Genomic DNA, 24,218 nt, shown 5'->3' on the forward strand with positions numbered 1-24,218 from the left:
CTGAGGCTGGCTTTGAACTTGTGATTCTCCTGCCTCAGCCGACTGATCCACTGGGATACAGCTGTGTGCCACCATGCCCAGCAAATATTTCAAAATCTTATATTTAAAAAATCCACAAAAGATATGGTCACTTAACGGTGCCAATAATTAGTTAAATAATCATGTTAAGTAAATTCAGACAAAGGTAATCATTCAAAATGGCAATAAGGAACCTGGTGTTCCGACTCTGACTATGAAGTAAATGTTACTGTAGTCTATACACCTGGTCCCTGGTTCTCTGAGCTCTGGCCACCTGTCTCAGGATTTCTCACCCATGAGTTTTGAGGGCAGCTATTCTAACAGAGTCACATACCTCTCAGTCTACCTGTTAACATTCTCAAAGATTGTCAGAATATCACGAGAATGTGACTGTGAATTCTTTGTACAGTGAAGAAGAGGGAGGAAGGAGCAATCAGCCTCCAAACAGAAGTTCTCATCCTCAAAATGGTTGTGATAATAGTATACCACTATATATTTTTTTACTATGAATACGTTTATTGGTTTATAAAGTATATAAACATTTTGCAGAGATATTCTTTATAAAAAAAATAAAGGAACAAGTAAAAATGGAAAACAATCACATTAGGTCTAATTCCTCCTCCTTCATTTTAGCAATAAGATAAATGATAGGGTGGTATATGTGACCTTGCAAAAGAATTCCTTCAAGTGTTTCAATGTTTTTTTAATAAAATGATGTCAGTTGCCAAAAGCATCACATCCTTTGTTATGCTACATAATACTGATACAAAATGTGAAAAGTACAAAGATTGTTATATATAATATAAGGTTTTAATATATTACATTTGTTCTACATAACAGACTATAAATATATGTGCCATAGCATGTTTTATAGTCATTGTTCCCAGCGTCTCACACTATGGTACCAAATGAAAAAATACATTTTCTTTCTGTCTTTTCTTTTTTAAAGGAAAAAAAAAAAAACCAACAAGGGCAAAACCCAGTAGAAATAGCTTTATGTGTTAAAAGTCTAAATAATACAATAGATTTTGTTAAAACTTTGGCTATACAGTCATTTTGAAATCTGGCTAATAATCATTCAATGAGTGAACAAACCCAATCAGGCTATCTGGAGTGTAGAGAAGCCAAGTAACTAAAATACTGAAGGGCTAGGGATGAGGATAGGGGAACAAAGGGAAAAACCCTTCCTGCAGCTTTGCCACCGCAGCTGGACACTGAACCCACGGCATTCAGTCTTGGACACATCCCATCAGGACACATATGTGGGCATTCATCCAGATGGAACCAGAAACTGGTTGGTGCAGTTGGAGTCCGTCAGCATGACAGGGAGCCTCGGGCTGAATGTCCCTTCTTTGTGGCGCTCTGAATAAAGGATTGGCCTGGGAGACAAGGAGCCAGAGCCTCATCATTTCCTTCCTGGGGCTCAGCCAGGAGACACGTCAGGGTCCGGAAGGAACTCTCATCAGGAGTCGGAAACAGCACCAGGAACTCGCCTTTAGCCCAACTGGGAAGCGCACGCAACCTTCTAAAACCAGAACAGAAACCTTGCTGAACCCTTTACATTTCCCAAGGGATCACGCACCACTTCCCCAGAGCCACACAGCACATCCGCAGGCTCCGATGCTCTCTCCATAGCAAGCTCAGTCTTCCATTCCTTCAGTCCATATCCCACACGTGAGGCGGACTCGCAGCCCCTGTGCTCAACCAAGCCTCCTAGGTGGACTCGGCCCTGCAAACCGGTCCCATCTCCAACACCTAAGGCAACCTACACTGCTTGGTTTATCTTCTAGTTTTTAAGTTGTGCCCGCTCCCCAGGTATTGCCACTTCTTTAGGAGGGCTATTCCTGGAACTAGTCTCTTGTTCTAATCCACGGTGAGACCCACAGCAGGGTGCATTATACACACTTTTTAAATGAATGAAAAAGAGAATATGGTCAACACTGGGAGAAGACACAAACACATTCTTAGGTCACAAGCAACCTCTCAGGAAATGCCTAGAGGACTAGCCCTGCAGTCCGAGGTCCTTTTCTGAAATGAAAATCAAATGCGGCTACTTCCGGGTGGTGGAAAGAACAACACTTGACAATCTGAGCAGCACCTCTCATGTGATTTACAGGAGTGCGGGGGAGCACGGGCACCTCCTTTTAAACAGGAGGACAGCTCAACGTGGTCCCGGTATCAGGCTGGAGAATCTGGGCTGTGCTGCCACCTTGCACTCCAACCTCCACCAGCTTTAAGAGTTCTGCCTCCTCGCTGGAGTACACAGTGGTGTCCGTGTCATCGGAGTGATACCCAGACTGGTAGCCGCTGGTCTGGTTTGAGCCTTCAGATGCCACCGACTCCCTGCTCTTGCTGGGCATCATTCCACTGTGGAAGAAATGGCAAGCAAGTGAGTTGGAAGACACAGGACAGTTCTTTGGCTTTTCACCCTAACCCCACTCCCAGCTCCACGTGGGCCATAATCTCCCTGGAGACACCAGCTCCCTATCTCTCTCACTTGCTAATCGGCATATCATGTTTGCTCAGACAAGGTCTATTTTCAGGTACTAGCATGAACTAGTAGATGCAGATAAGTCCTCTTGATCGGGTCCAAGTCTTTCAAGCCCAGGATGAGATGAAAGGCAGTTCTGCTGAGTTGTGCACAGGCTCCAACCAATGGAAGATTTTTATGGTCTTGCAGACTGACGAGTTTGTATACAATGATAACAGCCAAAGGGCCTCTTTCATGATGTTAAAGGAAACTGGGACGTTCTACCAGTTCACTTGTGCTTTCCCCATTCTGTCAATTAGAGGACCACAAGGCATGGGTAGGGTGTTAATAAAGTTCTTGAGCAACTTTAAACTTTACTAACTTCAAGCGTGTGTGCAATCAAGCCAGACATGTCAAAAACTGCTCTTTGCTCATCAAAACCACATTCCTTGGATGGACTGAGGCCCCGGTCACTCAGCAGCAACTGGATAATGTGCTCAATGGCACAGTTAACAAGGTCAAAGCTTAGAAATACAGGCTGTGTGGATCCAAAACTTCAGGATTTACACTTTCTCAAGCCATTCTAAGATGTCTTTTCTCCTTAATAGACATTCTGCTTAAATTATTCATTTTCACAACTTCAAAAAAAAATGGGTTTTGGTTTTTTAACTCCGTGTTCACTTATGATTTAAAAGTTATTTCAAAGAACTACAAATACAATTTTTCTTTCAATCCAATCACAGTAAAACTAGTTTAAGTATCTCAAGCAATAGTATGGTGCCTGGCACATAGGAGCTGCTCAATAAATATTTTAAATCAATATGAGAAGTATGTAATTGGCTCTCACAATTTCTTATTAGGCACTAAATAAAACAATAAAATCACACAAGGCATTTGTTATTATTACTATTATTGCAATAATCATCACTCAAAAACCCATGGGTGTTCCCATTTTATACAGCAGTTATGGAGATTAAAATCACTTTCTGTTCTTACATAGAGTGAACCCTCTAGCAAATGAATAACTACTCTTATTCTATTACTTTTACAAATATAGGTTTTCATAAATATTTTATGCTAAAAGCAGGTACACCTATTAAACAACAATAAATTCCTACTGAACCATATGGGGAGATTATACTCAAAGTCAAATTTAAAACTCTTCTCACAGTTAAATACTTAATAATTCAGACAACAGCATTTAAGCATCTTAATTAAATAGATATGTATCTATTGACATACCATACTTCTTAAGAACAGATGCATTCATTTATATGCCAGTTTGAAAATTCTTCAGAGTCCACAAAGAATTTAATCATATCTCAGGGTCACATCCAATGACCCTTTTGTTATTTAGCCAATACCGTACAAACTACTGGCCATAGTAAGCATACTCAGAAATTCCCAAGTGTTCGCACATTTGGTCATAGAAATTAACCAAATATTTTTTTGCAGGGGAGAGGGGGGTATATGCTTTAGGCTGGTCACTTAATTTCATTGGTTTGCATCTATTCTTTGTTAGGTTGCTAATTTAGGATGCTAATTTCGCCAACCGTCAAAGACACTTCAAGGAAAAGGTACACTTAGATTGGAAGTCCTAAATTTCTTCCAAAACTTCCTATTGAAAATGGTCTGTTTTTATTTGACTGTGTCTTACCTAAAAGATGGAGCTAATTTGGTTCTGTCTTCCAGAGTTTTCAGCTCTTCTGATGCAAGAACCATACCACTGTCCGTCTGGTTGTCCTTTTTAAGAGACATTGAGATGGTACAGTTGATATTCTGATTTCTTAACCCAAATCTATCAGACAGTATCCTCCAACTTCTTGCCAAGGAAGGTAAAGGTACCCTAGGCAGAAACTGTGCAGGATATTGAGGAAGCTGCTGCTAGGTCAAGGAGAAAATAAAATGTAGGAAGAAGCTGAGGATGCCTGCTTCCATCCTTCTTTTTCACCAGAATCCCTTTACTCGTAAGTGAAATTGAGCATAAAGCTAGAAGACCTTGAACCTCAGACCAGGCACTGTTCTTATGAAAACACCCAAGTTCCATCTCCATAATGACCCCATGACACATACTCTCAAGGACAGCCTTATAATGAGGCTCCAAGACTCTAATGCTTAGGCTAATATTTATCTAGCTAGTGTTTCATCGTTGGTATTATTTCTAAGACTATTTTTAAAAGATGTACTTACATCTGGGATTACTTTTACTTCTGGTTCTTCCAATGGGATATCTTCAAATGTTTTTACACTTACTGGCCGGCTCTTTCGCTTACTGTTCTGCAGATACTGACTGCAAAAGAACAAATATTTATATTTGAGCCGTGGTATATTTGGCTGCAGATACCACAAGCAATACCTAAGTTCATTATCTTTCAACCACAAGTTTAATAGCAACCTTCCAAACATCCTTTAGAAAAAGAAACACAAAACAAAACAAAAATCTTTCTTTGCAAGCACACACCGAAGGCTTAATTTCCTGTGAAAGTCCATTTAAAAGTATAATATAACTGCAGAGCCTAGAGGAGGCCCTGTTCCTTTGAATCTTCCTTCTGAGGGCCAGTACTTGGACTCTAGACAACAACAGCAGACTGAGTGATCAGCTACCTTCTCCTTGGCCCTGTCTGTAGGCAGTTCCCCCATGGAGCTCTAGGTATTTTACAAAGTCTTTCACATCTTTCCAGCCATCTCCTGGAAAGCTGTTCTGGATAATATTCACAGAGCAACCTGGGCAGAAGAAACACCTGTAGTTCTCCCTAAAGGAGACTGACTCAGGAGTGATCTGAAGACAACGCCTTCCTTCTGCACGTGACAGGGGCCTACTGTACGCCCAGGAAGGTGGGCGGAGTCTCACCACCCACTGTTTCTATTCCCTACAGTAGCATTTCTCAAGAAGGGCAGTGGCTTGAGGGTTTTAAGATATTTGTATTTCAGAGTCTATCATTGATAAGTAACAGGGCAAAGGCTGAGCCTAGTATTGGCAGGAAGAGTAACGCTTTATCAACCAAAGCTTATTTTCCTTTTGAATTCCAAGGGGTGACAATTTCCCTCAGAGGCCTAAAGAACGAGACTCGGCAGGCAGCAGATCACCTCTGCCCTGGAAGACCTTCCTCCCCTGACACAAGGCTTTGGGTGAGTCTAGGTGATGCTAGCAAAACCACTTATAGTCCCCAAATAGAGAGAAGGGAAGGTCTTTTCACGGGGACAGAAAACAAGTCTTCCCTCATCTCCACCTACTTCTCATCACAGGTGGCTTCTGGAACATGTGGCACAGATTCTGGGCCAAAGGAGAATGGAAGCTGAGTCTCTCTCCTCTTCCCTAGCACCCTGCTTCCTGCCCTTCGTGAGGGGAGCATGAAGTTGACCAGTGACATCCTCACTCTGAGAACTCCACAAGGGAGAGGGCATGACATACAGAGAACAAGCACGGCCCATTTTCTCCATGTCCAGTCCCCAAAAGTAGTGGCTGCCCAAAAACTACTAGTACCATAGTCAACCATTCGGGAAGCCTTTACTGAGAATCTGCCACACGCCCGACTCTGCTCTGGATGCTCTGCAACCATCATCTCATGGTATCTTCACAACGGTGGGGGGTAAATACTCCAGGGGTGGTATTATCAACTCAACTCTCCAGATGAGGAAATTGAGGCCTACAAAGGTTAAAGAACTTGTCCAAAGCCACACGACTAGAATGCCTGGAATTATTTTGAAGACAAGGATTTTAAGCACGAGAATGACAGTCAGATGTACCCTTTAGGAAGGGGAGACCAGAGGCAATGAGACCAATTAGGGAACACTGTATTTATCTGGGAGAAAGAAGGTCAGCCTGATTGAAGAAAGGGATACCCACTGGCTTTGGATAAGTGAACGGATTCCAGAGACACCTGGGTGTAGAACCAGCCAGCACCAGCAGGCTCGGGCAATGACGCAGCCACCTTCAGTTCCTTGAATTCTGAGCCCCCTAATTTAAAAAGTAGCATGGTCCCTCACAGTGGACAAAGCATTTCACAGACATCTGCTCTTCACAATACTATGAATCAGAACTTCTTATTCCCATTTGGAAATGAGGAAGCCTAGGTTCAGAGAGAAAATGGTGAATAAAGAGTAGAACTGAGATTCAAATTCAAGTTGGCAAGAAAGTGGTTTCTTTCTTTCCCTACTCCACATTGACTCTCCTGGAAGAAGGAGAAAGAAAAAGATAGAAGAGACTGGAAGACAAGACCATTCTGGTCTTTATTAAGCACCTACTATGTGCACGGCCCTGTTCTCACACCTACGTGTGCCGATCATGTAGTGGGCAGCGGGAAGGCCAAGGGTGGGGTGTGGAACAAACGAAAGCTGGAGAAAGGACAGTCCCACTTCAAGCAGCCTAACCTCAGAGCCAAATGCAGCCCTGCCGGCTGTCCCAGACATCAATCTACCAGAGGCATTTAATCACCACCAGCAATTAAGTACAATGAAGAAAATGGCATGCACCAAAGCCTTTCTTTGGGAGAGAACTGTAAAGAAATGTTTGATAAACTGCTGGGAGTGGGAGATGAGATTCCCAGAGGAAATGACAAGAGTAACCACAGATGGTTCCCAAACTGACCACAAGGAGATGAATTCAATGAATATGTGTTTTTTTGCAGGAAGCATGCAAATTTGGGGCCAGAGCTGACCTACAGGGGAAATTAGAGACAAAACTAAGTCTAGACAGAAGTGGTCCTTTCCCCACACACTTCTCAGCCTCTTCTCTAAATAAAGGCTGAACAAATATTTTTCAGATAGTTTAAAGGGGGCAACGAACCAGGAGCTGGCTCCCGCAGCGATGTCTCTGTCCAGCTCTATTTATAATGTGATAAAGTTGAAAATTATAAGGAGAAAGCAAGTGAGAAATCAGCTTTTCGACTTGGCTGGAAAGAGGACAGAACAAGTCCCCAGAAAGGTACCCCAACCTCGTTGCACTCTCCCCAAAAAAGCAGTGCCCCAAGATGAAATGCGTGTGTGTAGATGCGTCCAAGATGATTAGAAGGTCAGTGTCAGTTTTATTTGCATGAAAGAAAAAGTGGTAGAGAGAGTTGGGAGGGGACTCAGACAAAAGATTCCAATTTCCATTTTATTTTTTTAAAATTATAGCTGGCTTCAAGAGAAATGAGCCTGAGAAGACCACTTCAAGACAACTCACAGGCAGAAAATAGGAGCCAGGCCTGTGCTGGGAGGATGGTGTCACATTTGTCCACGCTTCTGGGGATAAATGTTAACAGCCCTTTTTTAGATGCAGCATTGCACTTGGCACTTTCATCACACACACATGACTTCATCTTCTGTTCAGTGCCGTATGCAAACCGCCCAGGAGAGCCAAGAGGCTGCCAGCTTGGATCTCCACTCAACTTGGTCACAGAAACACGCGGAATACAGCTCACCCATCAAATGGCTCTCTGATGGAGGGGAAAGCAATAACAGTGTTGCAGGAAAAGGGGATCAGGCTAGAAGGGCAGATGAACTTGAACCAGGAATTCGTATAGTCTCTCCCAAGCCACTGAATTCACAGTAGGAAAAGCCTACATGGGGATGAATTAAATGTAGAAAAATCTTTTCTCTCTGAAGGCCCCTCCTTGGCATGGGAGAAAACAGCAAAGTAAGGTATCAAAGGAATTGAGTTTGTCTCAAGGACGTGACTGTAAGTAACTCACTTAATCCCTGTCCTTTATTAAGCGCTCTCGCGTGCCAGGCACATTATAGCATGTGATTCTTCAAACAATCATTTTCAAACAGCACCAGGTGCCTCACCGCATTTCACAGATAAAGAAACTGAGGGAGAGGTTATATTATTTGCAACATGTCATGGAGTGCTAAAAGCCAGCCTTGGGAGTCCCACCCAGTTCCACCTGACTCTAAGGCCTGGATCTTTAATCTCAACACTGAACGGCCCACAGGCCATGGGGCTGAGCCTCATGGTCAACATCTACATCCAGAAGAGATCACAGTTTCTACCTTGCCTGACTCTGAATTGTCACAGGGGCAAAGTCTGATAATACATGGAAGAGTTATTCAAACAATGCAGGATGCTCTTGACCCAAATGGAATGGCGGGCGGCTCGCTTGCTGGCTTCTAACGGTATCACAGGACTCCCGCTGCCCTGCAGGATTCCATGAGGCCTCCCCAGCTTTCGTGGGATGTGGCAACCTGGCCAAGGGCTGGACACAGGAAGGAGCTCCTTGCCTCAGCATGCAGGAGGGAGGGCTGGGCCCACGCTGTCAGGGGTTCCAGTTAAAAGAGGAAAACACCAAAAGCAAAGTGAAGTGGCCCCAGCCTTAGCAAAGGCAATTTTAATATTATGTTGGAGAAAATGGCCCCAACTCTTTCCTGATGCACAGGTGCTGGGAGACAGAGAAAAAAGCAGCCGCCTGCAGACCCTTCACAGCTCAGGGCAGGACTGCAGAGCATGTGTTTTAAATAAGCCCAGCAGCCCCATTATGCAAATAAAATACTGAAAATCGGATGCAGAGAGGCTTCTGAGATGTGGTGTCCAGTCTACCTCAGGACAGAGCCCCGTGGCATGCTGTGTCTTCGCCAGAGAGCCATACGTGTGTCTTCATATATGCAGAGAACTCTTCCTCCCTAAATCTCCCCTAAGCCATTTAATTCACATTAATAAAAGCATACATGGGGACGATTTCAATACAGATGTCTTGGTAAAATTGTGTCTCTCTCTGGAGATTAACAAACTGTGGCATTCCAGCTATTTGTAGCTGCAGGGCTTAGAATTCTTGAAGAGCTGGGCAGCAACGTGGGCTACAGATGGACAAGCGATCAGCTCCCCAGACCCTCCTCAAGGAGCACGGCCCGTGATATGAGTGTCAGGGCTTGAGGTCCCTGGAGCGTGATGCATGTGGCAGCTTTATAAAATGTCTTCCTTGCATGCCCCCTCCCAGAGATGGCCTTGAGCCCCCCAGAGGAAGCCGGCCATATACCGAACCTGATTCCTGCTGTGTTGTCATAATGGAATTTGGGGTCACACACTTCCTCTTCCTCCATACAGGAAACAGGTGAGGTAGGCAGAGAGAGTCCAGAATCCTCTTCCATGCTCAGAGTCTCTGATATTGGAAGAACAATGTAGTCTTTGCCGTCCTGAAACAATAAACACGGAGCATTATTGTTATGGCTTTGGTCCTTCAAGGGCCTTTTCAAGAAAAACACAGGCCACGGGGGGCTTCTTGGGTATGGGTGTGCTGCTCCCAGAACAACTGAACTGACTTTCGAGACAATGTTAAAAACGATCTGTCAAAACAGAAGGGTGCTTGGAAGGGATGTGTGCATGACGGTATATTCAAGGAGTCAAGTAAACACAATAGGGGTTTAGGGGCCACGGAGAACCGTGGTTACATGGGACAAAGAGGTCGTAGTTGGGGAGAAGGAGAGAAACCATTTCTCGACCGTCAGTCCCTTCAAAGGGCACAGCATCCAATTTTAGCCTCTGCCCTTCAAGGCAATGGAAAAGGGGATGGCAGCCTACAGAAAATCAAGAAATGGGGGCTGGGGTTGTGGCTCAGCAGTAGATTGCTCGCCTAGCACACGCAAGGCCCCGGGTTCGATCCTCAGCACCACCTAAAAATAAAATAAAGATGTTGTGTCCATCTACAACTAAAAAATTAAATATTAAAAAAAAATAGAAAAAAAAAGAAAAGCAAGAAATGGGTAGGAACATGGGTCTTCTGAAAAAAAGATGGCATAATTTAACAGTATTTCTCAAGAAAAAGAAAGAAAAGGTAATTCAATATGTTTCAATGCTTGCAAGGTTTATTGATAAAAACAGATTTGACTCATCTTCAAAAGAAAAGAAGGAGGAAACTGGCTTCCTTTGTAGTGAGAGATGTTGACTGGAGATCAACTTTCTAATGATAAAGGCCACGACTATGTGTTATCCGGGAGTTGTAATAGCTGAGATTTTTACCAAGAGGGGAAAATCTATTTTCCATAGTTGAAATATAGTTTTGCCTGCAGCATTTATTACAAATTACTTAAATTTCCTTCCACTGTTGATATTCTGTGGATTGACCAGATTTTTTTTTTTAAACTTTGGAGGACTATTTGAAGAGGTAACAAAAAGATAAGTAAGTAGGAATAGGAGTGGTCTGCTCTCAGATTATGAATTAGGATCTCATCTGTCTAAAGGGTAATTATAGCTTTTAGAAAAGTGCCGTCGCTTACGTCTAGAGACCAAGGCTCCTTGTTCAGTGGCTGAGAGAGAAGAATGGTGGCCTTGAGAAAGGACAAGCAGTAGAGGAGTCTTTGCATCTGGGTACGCTAGTGTGGAAGTTGGAGGCTTACAAACCTGCTGAGCGTTCGCTTGTAGAAGATTTCCCAAATGTTCCACCAACTCTGAAAACGTGGGTCTCTGATTGGGCTCCTCATGCCAGCAGTCAAGCATGGTCTGGTACCTAGAGGAGCAAAACACCGTTTGCATTATCTGCCTTTTTCCTCCTGGATCTGATGCTCAAAACAAGCAGCTGATTGGTGAGCGTTTATAAAAAGCCTACCATGAGCTGAGATGCTGTATCTCTGTAGCCTGGGGCCCTATCCTTGGAGGTCCAAGTGTGCAGAGAAAAGAAAGCACATTCCATCTAATAAGAGCTGTTCAGTATGGATAATAAAATGCTGTTGTTTCAAGAAGCAATGGTTCTGTGCTTGAGATTACGGAGAGCTTCAAGGGGAAAGGACACAAACTAGGCCCAAAAGGAAGATGAACGCAAAGTCCCCTAGGCAGGGAGATGTGCAAGGAAAAGGATCAGAAGGGGACTCTGTAAACCCTTACATTTCTGGTGTGGTATAATCAGGGGCCCTCATTCTTGTTCCCTCTTTCAATCGCCTACAAAATTCTTCATCAATCTTCACCCCCGGATATGGAGAAGCACCTAGAACAAAACAGGAGAGGGGCGTAACATGACTTCATTCTCCCTCACAGGAGGCCCTGAGCCTGATTCTAGAACATCCTGGTCACCTATGTGTCTTTTTTTCCTTCTGGATTTTACAACCCGCAGCTTCCCAGAAACTCCACATGATGGACTCAGAATACAGGAGAGAAAAATGACATCCTGACATCATCAACTTGGACCATCCTTCTGGGAGTCGGGGGCTAGGGACAAAGAGAAGCAACTTACCTAAGGAAAATATTTCCCAGAGCAAAACACCAAAGGACCACACGTCACTCTGAATTGTATACACTCTGTCAAAAATTGTTTCCGGGGCCATCCACTTCAAAGGGAGGCGGGCCTAAGAGGATGGGAGACATAGAAATCAGAACCCAAATTAGCAAATAACTGAAGAAAACACTTCCTTTGTTCTTGAACACAGGTCCTGTAGCATACTGTTGAGGCATTTGAATTCCGCAATTTAATAGATCACAGGGCTCATCTTTGAAACTTACATCTCCTTTTCGGACATAATCTGGGTCCTTGTAAATATCCCGGGCCAAGCCAAAGTCACAGATTTTAACCACGTTCTTCTCTGACAAGAGGATATTTCGTGCTGCCAGGTCCCTGTGGATACACTGAAAAGAAAATTTTATATATATATTAGGTCTCTGCACAGCTGACCTTCTCTTCTACATCTGTTGTGACCTCATGCTTCAAAACAATCCCACATCAGAGAGGCAACTGATTAACAAGGACTGGGCTAGGATCTTTTATCAACACTTCAGGAAAGCAGTCTGTGAGCTTCGCTGAGATGCACATCTGTTTATTCCATAAAGAGCCCAGCCTTCGGAGCTGAATAATTTAGTTGTAGTGTAATGATGGAGTCATAAATAGACTTCTCTAGGCCATTAAAGAATGTGTTTCTGGTCACATCCACACATCCCTTTTGCCGGTGCCGTGTATGGTTAAAAATGTACTATTCTAAGGAGGTCCCTGAATGGATTTATTTTGAATGAATGCACGGAAGTCCAAAACAAGGGCCTCTGTTGGGTTTAGTGCTCTCTGTTGATTTCCCTATTTGACATGGACTGAAGTTGGACTGGCTGAGACAGGCAGTTCTCAGAGGGGCTCATCCTGTTTCCAAAGTGTTAGGTTTTACCATAAGAGTTGATTACATAGTGGCTAGGGAGGCTGAGGCAGGAAGATTGCAAGTTCAAAGCCAGCCTCAGCAACTTAGCAAGACTCTAAGCAACTCAGTGAGACCCTGTCTCTCAATAAAATACAAAAAAAGGGCTGGGAATGTGTTCAGTGGTTAAGTACCCCTGAGTTCAATCCCCCAGAACCCTTCCAAAAAAAACTATTATAGCAAATTCAGCCTATTGTAAGTCAAGGTGATTCTCTAGTGCACCTAGAGAAAAGCAGGATGAACTCCATCTTGGCTTCTAATAAAATCTATTTTTTTCTGCTTATTGATTTTCCTTTTCTATCTGCTAACTTCATCTAACTTCCTTCAACTAAGCAGTTCTCATAATTATTATCATAATTCTCATCTAAGATCACAGGATAAAGTTGTGAGGGATTAAGAGTCTTAGAGGTCATGAGAAATGAATGAAAAGCCTGGATGAGAGGCTGAAGTCAATGCAGCACGGTCACGGGGCCAGGCATTGCTCATCCTGCCACCCTGCACCTGGACTGCTCCCAGAACCAGGTGCATTCAGCAGCACCTTGTCTAGCATGATGGAGCAACACCAGGAATTCCTGCAAACACAGTACTTCCTACTCTCCTTCCAACCAAAGAACTTCCTTTTTTTGTTTTTGTTTGTTTTTTTAGATATACATGACAGTCGAGTGTATTTGGACATATTACACCACTTATTAAATGGAGTATAACTCATTCTAATTAGGATCCCATTCTTGTGATCGTACATGATGTGGAGTTTCACTGGTCGTGTATTCATGGATAAACATGTCTTTCTTATTCCCATCCCTGCTCCCTTACCTTCATTCCACTTTGTCTAACCCAGTGAACTTCTATTTTTTCCCTCCCTGCCCTTCCTTGTTGTCAATGTATTAGAGAGAACATTCAGCCTTTGGTTTGGGGGGGACTGCCTTATTTCACTTAGCATGATATTCTCCTGCAAATTGGTGCAACTACTCTGGAAAGCAGTATGGAGAGTCCTCAGAAAACTTGAAATGGAGCCACCAATTGACCCAGCTATCCCACTCCTCAGCATATACCCAAAGGACTTAAAATCAGCATACTACAGTGATGCAGACACATCAATGTTTATAGCAGCTCAATTCAAAATAGCCAAGCCATGGAACCAAGCTAGGTGCCCTTCAATAAATGAATGGACAAAGAAAATATGCCATGTATACATGATGGACTATTACTCAGCCACAAAGAAATTCCCTTTTAAAACCCAGCAGCCAGGTAATACTCAAGAAACCATCTGGTAAATCCAAGAAAAGTCAAAGGACTCCCATTCCCATGCCTTCCAACCCCATTTCCTTCCTAGTTGTCAAAAGGAAGCCTGTCTACATGGTGAGCTTCAGCCTCAAATAATAATAATAATAAATCATAATATGCAAGAAGGGCAGAAGGGCTTTCTCTCAGGGAAAACCCTGAAAGGCTCTGGTTTTCTCCCTTGCCGTTGGGAGAGAAGACTCCAGAAACATCTGAGATCCGGAGGCTTTGGAAACTGTGATGGGCTTTAAATGTCAGGGGAGAAAATGGGTTAGGGGTTTCACTGGAAAACAAAACACTTAAGCCTTTCCTTCCCTGGTAAGGGCAGAGCCCATACGTTTTGTCAACAGACAGCTTTTACTGAACATTAATTTGAATTTTTTAAAAAAATTTTCCTGTTTAATGCAAAGCTAGACATCTTACCCTCTGCAGTGTTGGTGGTGACTTCCACCTCCCTCTCCTCTCCCTGGTGTTTACAACCTTTGGAATATTTGTAACTTGTCACGTCCCCACCTCAGCCTTTGTTTGCCCTACTTTTCTAATTTTAGCTCTTTTAATCGCTTTCATCTGAAGCCCGTCCTTCCTGGTTTCTAATTATATTACTAACAAATACTTCTTGGTGGATGGTGATGAATGTAAAATAAACTAAATGCAGACTGTCTTACACCAAGCTATCTGCAAGGCCCAGCTCCTCACCTCTCCTAGGTCGTTGCTCAAATATCACGTACTTAGGAAAGCCCTCCTCTTCCACCTTGTTTAAAATCAAAGTACAAACACATAGAAACACACACAAACATACCTCTCCTGTATACACTGTGGGCTTTCCTGCTTACTTCCCCCTACAACAAACACTCCTATCTAACCTGCTCTAGACGTGACTTACGTGTATCGCTATGTTTGGTTGCATCCACTAGAAAGGAAACTCTATGAAGCACTTTGCTGGTTGGTGCTTAGAAGACAGTCTGGCACTTAGTAGATGCTCAGTAAGTATTTATTATGAATTAATTTCATAAAATTCCCAACCAACCCCTATTAGAAGAAACAGAGCCTCCCCAGCAGAGCTTTTTCATGAATCCTACAAGTAATGCAGGAATTTCTGCCCCAAACAGACATAATGACTGGCTCTAGACACCTTAGGTCCATGCCTGTGATCTGAAGAGAGAGGTCTCCTCCCCCGGGATCTATCTTACCTTCCGTGATGCCAAGAACTCCATGCCCTTAGCCACTTGGAAGCTATAGCAGATGAGATGCTCCAAGGTCAGGAAGTCCTTGTACAGATCTTCTGAAGCTGCCAGAGAAGGCAGAAGGACAGAGGTGAGGAGTCTCATCGGTTGGTACATTTTGTCTCTAAATCTGCTAGGGTAATGATCTTTTTTTAAGACTTGGGAGGTAGATTTCAGAAAAGAGAAGCACAGAGAAAATGCTTCTATCTTCTGTCAATTTGCTGAATCCCAGGATTATTAACCTTCCTCATACCCTTAGGAGAAATACTGTGTCTTTCCATTTTAGTCAAATTGAACTAGTAAATACAGGAAGCAGAATGGAGGTAAAATTGGCCTAGAGAACAGGGAGCAAAAATAAGACCTTTCCAAATTTGCTGTTTTAAGCAATGGCTTTTTTCATCTACCCAGAGGGATAAACAATAGTTTCATATCAAAAACTCTAAAAATAAAACAACGATATTCAGGGTCATCAAATCATTTTTTTTTTTCTTTCCAGGCTTTGTCCTGGGACAAAGACCAAAGGTCAAACTATAATCTACAACGGACAATTAAAAATACCAGAAACAAACTTACTTCTCTCACTTTCACACTTAAAAAAGTGCTTTCAATACATTAAATCTCCCCTGCGAGGATGTTTTTTCCTCCAAGGATATGAATGAGAGATAACAGGAACATGACAGAAAGATGAATTTACCTAAATTGGTAGGATTTACTTCAGTGCAAGGGATACAAATAAACCCTGCGACATTCATGGGGGGTTTCAAAAATGATCTGCTAACTTTGGTCAGATAAGATAAGACTTATGACCTCTTTCCTGGACATAAAAACCAGAGTAAACACAAACTGAGTTGCAATAATAACCTCGTAAGTATTAAAAAGGCTGTAACCTTTTCCTCAATGGATTTTTTCTTTTCTTTTTTTTTTTTTTTGGTACCGGGGATTGAACTCAAGGGCACCGAGCCACATCCCCAGCCCTATTTTGTATTTTATTTAGAGACAGGGTCTCACTGAGTTGCTTAGTGCCTCGATGTTGGTGAGGCTGGCTTTAAATTCGCAATTCTCCTGCCTCAGCCTCCTGAGCAACTGGGATTATAGGCGTGAGCCACTGTGCCAGGCCCTCAGTGGCTTTTATACTTAAGGGGCTCTTCAAGGATGATTAGTGAGACCACTTCATTTTGCCTCATTTTCCAAATGGAGGCAAAATTTCAGGCCAACACCCTTTCTACCCCAACACCCCACCTTAATCCCCTTGGGTTTCCAGCTCATTGGCCCCCATTTTGCGAGAGAGAGGGAGCAGGGAAGAGATGGTTCCACTTGGTTAGATGAGGTCTAGACAACCTCCCAACTCTCTTCTAACCCAAGGCCTGACCTCACATTGCCTCCTCAGCGTCTTAAGAGGAACAAGTTAGATTCAAGTTCTATCTGAAGACTTATGTCAAGGAAAATGGAAACGAATCTCTTCCACTGTTTCATGATTGGGTTCTTCTAAACTCACACCTAAAAAGGACCCGATGTCTCCATCCATGGAGCTGTCTCTGCTCCTCCTGAGGAAAAGCTAGAGGAATGATCTTTTTAAGACTTGGGAAGTAAAGCGAGTCTTGGAGCTGACTAAAGTCTGGGTGGTTAGGCTGAGGCCAGAGCTCCACCCACAAAAAAACACCAAAATATCACTGGGAACATAACTAAATAAAGACAAGACTCCATTGAGGAAGCAGGGCTGGGACAAGATGTGAAAAGCCACTTGGAGCAGAGCAGAAACAAGAGTTGGCTCCTAAACTGTCTTAGAGAAGGCTGCATAGGATGGACTCAAAGGCTTCCATGTTGCTGATGAAGTGTGCAACGTGGACTGATGGTTTAGAGAAATGGGGAGGCCACTCAGGCCCCAGGGAGCCCCTAACTCTCCCCACTGAGCCTTCCTGCCAAAAAAAGGCTGATCCAGTATTTTAACCATATTGGTCTGATTGTTAGCAGGTGCTTACTTGGGCCACCCAGATTTCTCAGCATGGCCCTGTTCAGCCACTTTACCTAGCCTGGTATTTATTTAGGGCTTTCACACTTCAAATTTGGGAAGACTGAATAGAAGCTGCCTAGGAATTCAGATCTCTTTCCAATATGAACCCTTTGTCATGACCACCTCGTGTGTTCCTGTGAAAGCAGGAATCCGGCATGCAGCTAGCAAAGGCAGGTACCTTCTTCTCCCTCCACGTCACTGAGGGATCTCTCCTCAACAAACCCAGAGCTGGCTGAGCTCTGGCTACTGGTGATGCTGTCCAAGCGACGCTTCAAATCCACAGAGATTTCCCCAACATAGTCTTTTCCTTGACGGAATCGTGCCCCTTTGGTCTAAAAAGGAATAAATGAACAAAACAAATTCTTGGGATATGAAATGGGCCCTTAAGATGTCTTAAACGGTAGGAACAACTGAAACTCTATAAAAGCAGACAAGAACAACATCCATTTCAGGATTATGCCATTGCTGGGCTGAAATGTGGGGCACAACTTGTATATAATAGGGCTTCTTCCATAAAACCAAGCTCCCTCTTTAGCTCAGAGATAAATTCCTCTTTCAGGTTGAATCTAGAGCTGTCTTCCTTCCGCCCTTCCCTTTCCTTAATCAAAACTGTCTTCTCTCCAACTCTGGCGCCCTCTGTAATGGGTCAGGAGATTCAAGTCACAAAAATAAAGCACATGTACCCCCAGAAGGTGAGAGCAGAAGTTACAACAAGCAAGAGGGCACGTGAGAAGTTTGCTCACAAGCTCTTCACAGAATTTCAGCTAAAAACCTGATCTGTACCACTTTGAGTTTCCCTTCATTTGACTACATGGCAAAATTGAGTTAGGAAACAACGTTACCTTGTAGGGAACAAATTCATTTCTCTTGCCTCGTAAGTAGGTTGACAGGTTCCCAAACTTGCAGAATTCCACAATCACCATGAGGGGGCCTGCAAATGGCACAGTGTGTCAGGAAAGACCCGTTCCCATTTGTTTCTCCCTAAGTGCTTACTACATAGAGAAGCCCAAAAGAAGAAGGCTTCATACAACCTTTCCTTGAGACAGAATTACAGAAATCAGCTGGTCTCAACCCTTTTATGCGATAGCTTTTCTTTTCCTGAAAAGCTACTGCATGGAGATTAACCAAAATTTCTGAAGAAAACCTTTTCCTTTTCAATGTAAGCACCAAGGTGTCTCCTTTTGGGAGAAATTTATTTTTCTTATCTGAACACCTTTTACACAAGTAGCAAACTGTATCATAGTGTTGTGACATTCCTTAATTGACAGGAAGTTTTAGAATATTTTAATTACTAGGCTCATTAAATTTCTGTGAAATGTTAAGTATATCCAGGAATCTGCAAAGTACTCTAAATTAAGGAAATCAGGGCCGTGGGTAGTGATCATTTCCCTCAAATACTAGCAGAGAAGCATGAGTCAAAATCGGCCATCCAGAACCATCCACAGGTACTTACCTCCTGGCTTGGTGCAGGCACCTAGAAGGTTGACCACATTGAGATGGTGGCCAATATGAATGAGGATCTTGAGTTCAGACATAAGGGCTCTGTGTTCACTGTGTGTTGCTCCTTCTACAAATTCAGGATAAAGAGGAAAATCATCCATGTGGGTAATACATTGGGATAACTGATGCTCCCTCCCCAGTACATGCAATTATGCAACTTACCCTCTCTGGGTAATATAACTGTAACCTAATTTAGAGATCAGGCACATTTTCTGAAAAATCAAGTGTACATTCTATTTCCTAATTCCAAATCAATTTCTTACTTTAAGTGAGTCCAGAATGTTTGGTATTGTGAAGCAGAGAACCTGTCTGCCACAGAATCGTGCCCAGATTCTCTAACTGTACAAAACTGGATTTTGATGTTCCAGGATTACTGTGGTTCTTAAGGCCTGGTCATTTTGCTGCCATGCATTCATTATTCCCATGTGCCAATAAGCCACTTAAGAAGGGCCAGCTAGTAAGGCCAGTTGGCACATGAAGCTGATGGAGCTAATACTATGCATTTGATCCTGGATGGACAGCTGCATGTCCCTCCAATTCACAGGCATGGTCTGCATTTCAGGGCCTGGTGAGCCATCTCAAAAATTACATACCTCTCTCACCAGTAGAGGAAAGGCATAGGGAAAGAGAGGGCACCTTCTGGAAGAGGGTCAGTAGCACGATCATCGTCAATGAAAGCACATCACAGTTGAAGCATAAAAACTTCATAAGCATCCCCTCCCCAAGTCAAAATGGCAGACGAGATTCATTACTATTAGGATGAACAATTCCTTACGAAGCTTTTAATTTTAAAAGAATAATTTTAAAAGAATAACCATAATCCTTTATTCCTTTGCATAACCATTTTTACTTTGCAAATTATGTTTTATGTGTGAAGTTCTTTTACATATTTTCCAATTCTAGAGAACATGTTGTTTTTGCATTCCACTATTTTTACTGATATCAAATTTCCTTCCCTTGTTTCTAGAGGGTCTATAATTATCTTACACCATGATGTATCAAACATTTTTAATATAAACAGACTTTTTTTCCTCATAACCCAGAATCATCCGAATAATTGTACCAGCTGAGCCCTGTATGAAAGCTCCAGGCACGATGGGTGACTCCATCCCCAAATTCGCTTGCTAGTCATGCACTCTGGCATGAGGTTACAAAGGAGGGAAACTTATTCCAACTTGCACAAAGGTGTTAAAGAGGCTGGCTTCATGCTTGCCAGTTGGCCCACATAAGCACAGAGCCACTGATACAAGCCTTACATCATGTAACAACAGGCTGCCACAGATACATCACCATATGATTTTGCTTTTACCTTTCAACATTTTGACGGCCACAGTCTTACACGTTGCTGTCTTGTCAATTCCAAAGGCATCAGCCTCGATCACTTGGCCAAAGGCACCACGGCCAAGAGGTTTACCTAAAAACAACAGCAATGACAATGACAAAATGGGCTGGGATTATCATAGCACCAAAGCCACAAGCAAAGATTCCAACTCGATAGTGTGATCAGACAGCCCAGGTTAACATGGACAATCCAGTTCACTCCCTTGTCCTGGCTTAGTCAGTCATTTAACGACTCCCTCTCCAAGGGTCCTGCTTTGGTTGGTTATACAGGGACTCTCCCTCTATGAGGCTAAAGGGACGGTTATCCAAAATCCAGAGGTGGAATTAATATTTCTGAACGAGATGACATCTAAATAGCCTAGGTTTGTCTTCATCCCAAGGGAGGACAAGATGGCTTGGTAAACCCAATGTCAAAACTGATATCAACTGAAAACGCACCTAGCTTGAGCCGGTCTCTAGGGAACTCCCATTTGCTGGCGTCATAAGGCAGGCGTTCACAGTGCTCGTCCAGGGGCAGCTCATCTGGATCCATGACAATGGACAAGTAGCCCGTCTTCAGTTCCCCTCCATTGGCCTGGAAAGCATCAACCCTCCCAGTCACACACACACACACACCCTGTTGTTTTGTGTACTGATTATTGTTGTTTAATAGGAGCCTCATTCCTGATGTCTCATTTTCCAATAAAACTCTTGGAGTTTCAGAGTCGTCCTATTATCATACTGCTGCCAGTGTCCCCTCCTCTCCCCAAATGAGGGCAGAATTAAGTTTTCAAATCTTAATTACGCTAGACAGTCCCAACTCTCCTCTAGTGGCTTCTATCAATTAATGCCCAATGGTCTAGCCAAAGAAAATGGGCAAGAATGTTATTGTATTGAAATAAAAATGTGCCCATTGAGCCAATAACAATGGGAAGAAACAACTCAAAGAACCCCAGTCAGCTTTCATTAATCATGAAAACCAACATGCATGGGACAGAAGGGAAATTATTTTGTTACCCGCTTAACGGTCCGGAGAACGATGACAAGAAGTAGCCAGAAGAACATGGCAATCACTGCAGTGCCTACTAAAATAATGACTTCCAAGTTGGTCTTTTCCTGGGCACCTGGGAGACACAATTGAATGAGTGTCAACAGCTGGTGACAAGGTTCAGTAGGAAAAGACAAGATCTCAAGCTCATCCATTCTGAAGAATCCTAGAGAGAAATAACCACGCACCCTGAAGTTGCATGGAGTCTAGAGCATTCTATGGAAAATTTAAAGCTTGAAAAACATTGCTCATGAAAACTTCCAGCAATAAAATTCTAAAATAATTAAGGATAGATGTACAAATGTCTTAAAAGACACACACAGAATATGGCTGGAGAAAGTATTATTTGATGGGAAGAAAACAGATGACGTTCTACAGGGAAGGCAAGTGCTTTCATTGGGGGATAATAAAGTCTGATTTTTTGCTGAAAGTCAATGTTTTGATGTGTACGAAGTTTGAAAATAGATCGTTTAAGAAACCACATTTGGAAATAAATGAAGTTTAAACGGAGGGCTACTTGTGACCATGCACCTACTCTGCACTTTAAATATATTGCTCCACTTAATTCTCTCAACAACCTGCAGTTTTCAGAAGAAAAAAGAAAAGATCAGAGAGGTTAAGCTACTTGACTGTAAGTACACAGGCAGTAGACAGAGGGCCAGTCAACAGTTAAACCAGGTTGGTCCAACATGAGCTGACCATTACACTCTCCTGCCCCCTGCACAGCGGGACCTTGAGCGAGGAAAAGAGAGCCCTGAGAAGAGCACACCACCTAGGAAGAGAAGTTTAAAACCACCTGTGAAAGGAAAGAGAAAAGGAAAAGTTCAATGTGGACAGGAAAGCTACCGATGCTCCGGGCTCCAGGGGGTAGTTCCAATTGGAAGAAATGAAATGCAGAAGGAGGCCCTTGACTACAAGTGATTAGTGAAGAAGTGATGAGGAAGCAATTATCACTTGGGGTCTCCCATCCAAGAGTGGTGTGGCTCAAATTAGGCTGCAAACTGTGGGAAAGGTCCACAAGTAATTATTAGTTGGCAAAATAAGAGTTCAAGGGACACGAGTCCCAAGTGTCTAGAAGTAGGCTTTGCTTCTCTAGTGGTCCTAAGGAAGTGGTTCCACATTCACATACAAAGATTTAAGATCCATCTGTTCAGAGAAAGCAGAGACTTCAAAGATTTCGAGTGCCTGTAGATGTGTACCATCAGTATTTCTGTTAACATCTGGGAACCTAGCAGGGGTACTGAACATCTACCTCTCCTTTCCTTGGCATTCTCTGCAGTAAGAAGCTCCTGTGATCTCTGTGCCAATGTTCGCTAGTAGATATCTGTAACCAGCTGCAGATAGCTGATACAGGGAGGCAGAGCACAGCAAGGCCACCCTAGAACTTGAATTCCTTTGAGAGCAACAAAATCACCACATCCTTTGAGATCTTTACTTGCAAGTGCAGTTTATGAAACAGTAATAAACCTACAGATTCGAAAATATGTCCATATGTCTAGATGTAGTGCTTGGACCTGACAAGTTAAAGGGACCCAGAGACAAGTTAGGATGAGTTCATAGAAACCCCTTAGTCCCTCTCCTGTCACCATCCTGCTACACCATTACTTCATCCCGTACACAGTACAGTTTCGTGTTCCCCTGGTGGGTTCCAAAAAAGGCACAAGAATACACGGCTTAAGAAAAAGTACTGTCACAAATTACTTTTCCTAACTGAGAAAATGCCGGATTTCACATCACTCCCAGGTTTCCATCCATATTTACTTAAGAACCCAACATTTTCCATTTCGAAAAGCAAAGGTCTATTGTTTGCAAGTGCATCTTGATTATCCTTAGTCCAATGAAAACTCTGCACCCTTGCAACTTAGTGGACAGCAATGATCTTCAGGATTAGATAGCAATTCTAACATTTTTCCATGTAAATGCAGAGGTATCATTTCCATGAATTAACCCTGCCTGGCTAAGACTTTTTCCACAAGGGGAACTGTAGGGATAAGAAATGTGATACAAGAAGAATGCAAAAAAGCATTATGTTTTCTGTTAAAAGAATATATATTGATGCAAATTTACAAAGCACGGGTTGAACATCGTTAACCCAAAAGTCCCAAATATGAAACTTTTTGAACATTGACATGATACCAAGAGAGGAAAATTCCACACTCAGCCTCATCTGATGGGTCTCATTGAAAACACAGGCACACTAAATATAGATTGTATAAGATTGCCTTCAACTTATGTATATGAGATTGACATGAAATAGAAATGAATTTTGAGTTTAGTTTGGGGTCTCATCCAAGATTATCTATTTTACATATATTTATATGTGTGTATACACATTATACACACACACACACATATATGCAAATATTCCAGACTGAAAAATCCAAGCATTTTGAATAAGAGACACTCAGCTTGTTCAAAGAACACTGACAATCAACCACTAGTAATCCCACCCAAAGTTTATGAGAGTAACACATACACACAAGCAAATCTTGTAATGAGCCCATGACTTCACACTGACCTTCTATTATGAAAAACATCTCCCCTTTGGCACATCCAAGGACATTGCAGGCCTGGCAAGTGTAGAGGCCTTCGTCCTCCTTCCTCACTCTGCGGATAGTTAGGTTCCGGTTCCCGTCTTTCAACACAATGCCTAAGAGAGGATGGAAAGAGTTCTTATTTTTAATGATGTGATCTATGGAGTTGCTCAGTAAAAATTTTTTTAAATACACATGCTGCCCTTCATCTTGGGTTATTCTCTAACCCTGAAGAGTCCCACAGGACACAGTGCCAACTCATCTCCCATGAGGCTTCCAGGAGAATTTGGCAAGGCTCCCAGGACTCTGCTTCCATGTCTATGAAGTGAGCCAGACCAGGGACACTAACACTGCTTTTCTGTCTAACTTAAATCAAGAAATAATATGGGTGTTAAGCAACATTCCTGGAAAATTCTATAACCAAAGAAATACGCAGATTCTGTTCACCTGAGTCTTCTACGAGCGTCTCGTTGTCTTTAAACCACATTATCTGTGGAGGGGGGTTCCCAGATGCTGTGCAGGCCACTTCGATGGTTTCACCGATACTCGTCGTCTGATTCTCTAGGTTTCCTAAGATCATGGGTGCCATGCGCTCTGTGCACATAAAAATAAAACCAGAGAACCTGTAGTCATAACTTTTGGAATACTTTGAGTATCAATGAACGGCTAAAGAGCAACTTGTTGATTTACTAAGCTGAAAATACACAGAAATTGATGATCCCCTTGCTGGTTC

The 24,218-nt window shown here is 42.8% G+C and overlaps 1 protein-coding gene across 4 annotated transcripts in view; it reads right to left on the reverse strand.

Annotated features, from left to right (window-relative positions):
* Nucleotides 1–511: 511 nt before the first annotated feature.
* The window catches only part of Kdr (kinase insert domain receptor), a 43,906-nt gene continuing 20,199 nt past the window's right edge, over nt 512–24,218 (reverse strand). The window contains exons 14-30 of one of the 4 annotated variants that reach the window (XM_076865134.2): nt 23,933–24,079; nt 23,470–23,601; nt 20,921–21,027; nt 20,363–20,498; nt 19,893–19,997; nt 18,537–18,650; nt 17,926–18,014; nt 17,262–17,415; nt 15,040–15,137; nt 11,895–12,017; nt 11,629–11,740; nt 11,283–11,382; nt 10,803–10,908; nt 9,447–9,598; nt 4,679–4,778; nt 4,146–4,231; nt 512–2,385 (exon numbers count right to left, since the gene is read on the reverse strand). In XM_076865134.2, coding sequence (XP_076721249.2) covers nt 2,163–2,385; nt 4,146–4,231; nt 4,679–4,778; nt 9,447–9,598; nt 10,803–10,908; nt 11,283–11,382; nt 11,629–11,740; nt 11,895–12,017; nt 15,040–15,137; nt 17,262–17,415; nt 17,926–18,014; nt 18,537–18,650; nt 19,893–19,997; nt 20,363–20,498; nt 20,921–21,027; nt 23,470–23,601; nt 23,933–24,079 — 2,084 coding nt within the window. In that variant the 3' untranslated portion in view covers nt 512–2,162. Of the gene's footprint in view, nt 2,386–2,405; nt 2,798–4,145; nt 4,232–4,674; nt 4,779–9,446; nt 9,599–10,802; nt 10,909–11,282; nt 11,383–11,628; nt 11,741–11,894; nt 12,018–15,039; nt 15,138–17,261; nt 17,416–17,925; nt 18,015–18,536; nt 18,651–19,892; nt 19,998–20,362; nt 20,499–20,920; nt 21,028–23,469; nt 23,602–23,932; nt 24,080–24,218 lie in introns of those variants that run through there. The other 3 variants (XM_076865135.2, XM_076865136.2, XM_076865137.2) reach the window with 3 other exon arrangements.

Source organism: Callospermophilus lateralis, chromosome 8 (genome assembly GCF_048772815.1).
Source record: "Callospermophilus lateralis isolate mCalLat2 chromosome 8, mCalLat2.hap1, whole genome shotgun sequence".
Lineage (NCBI taxonomy): Eukaryota > Metazoa > Chordata > Mammalia > Rodentia > Sciuridae > Callospermophilus > Callospermophilus lateralis.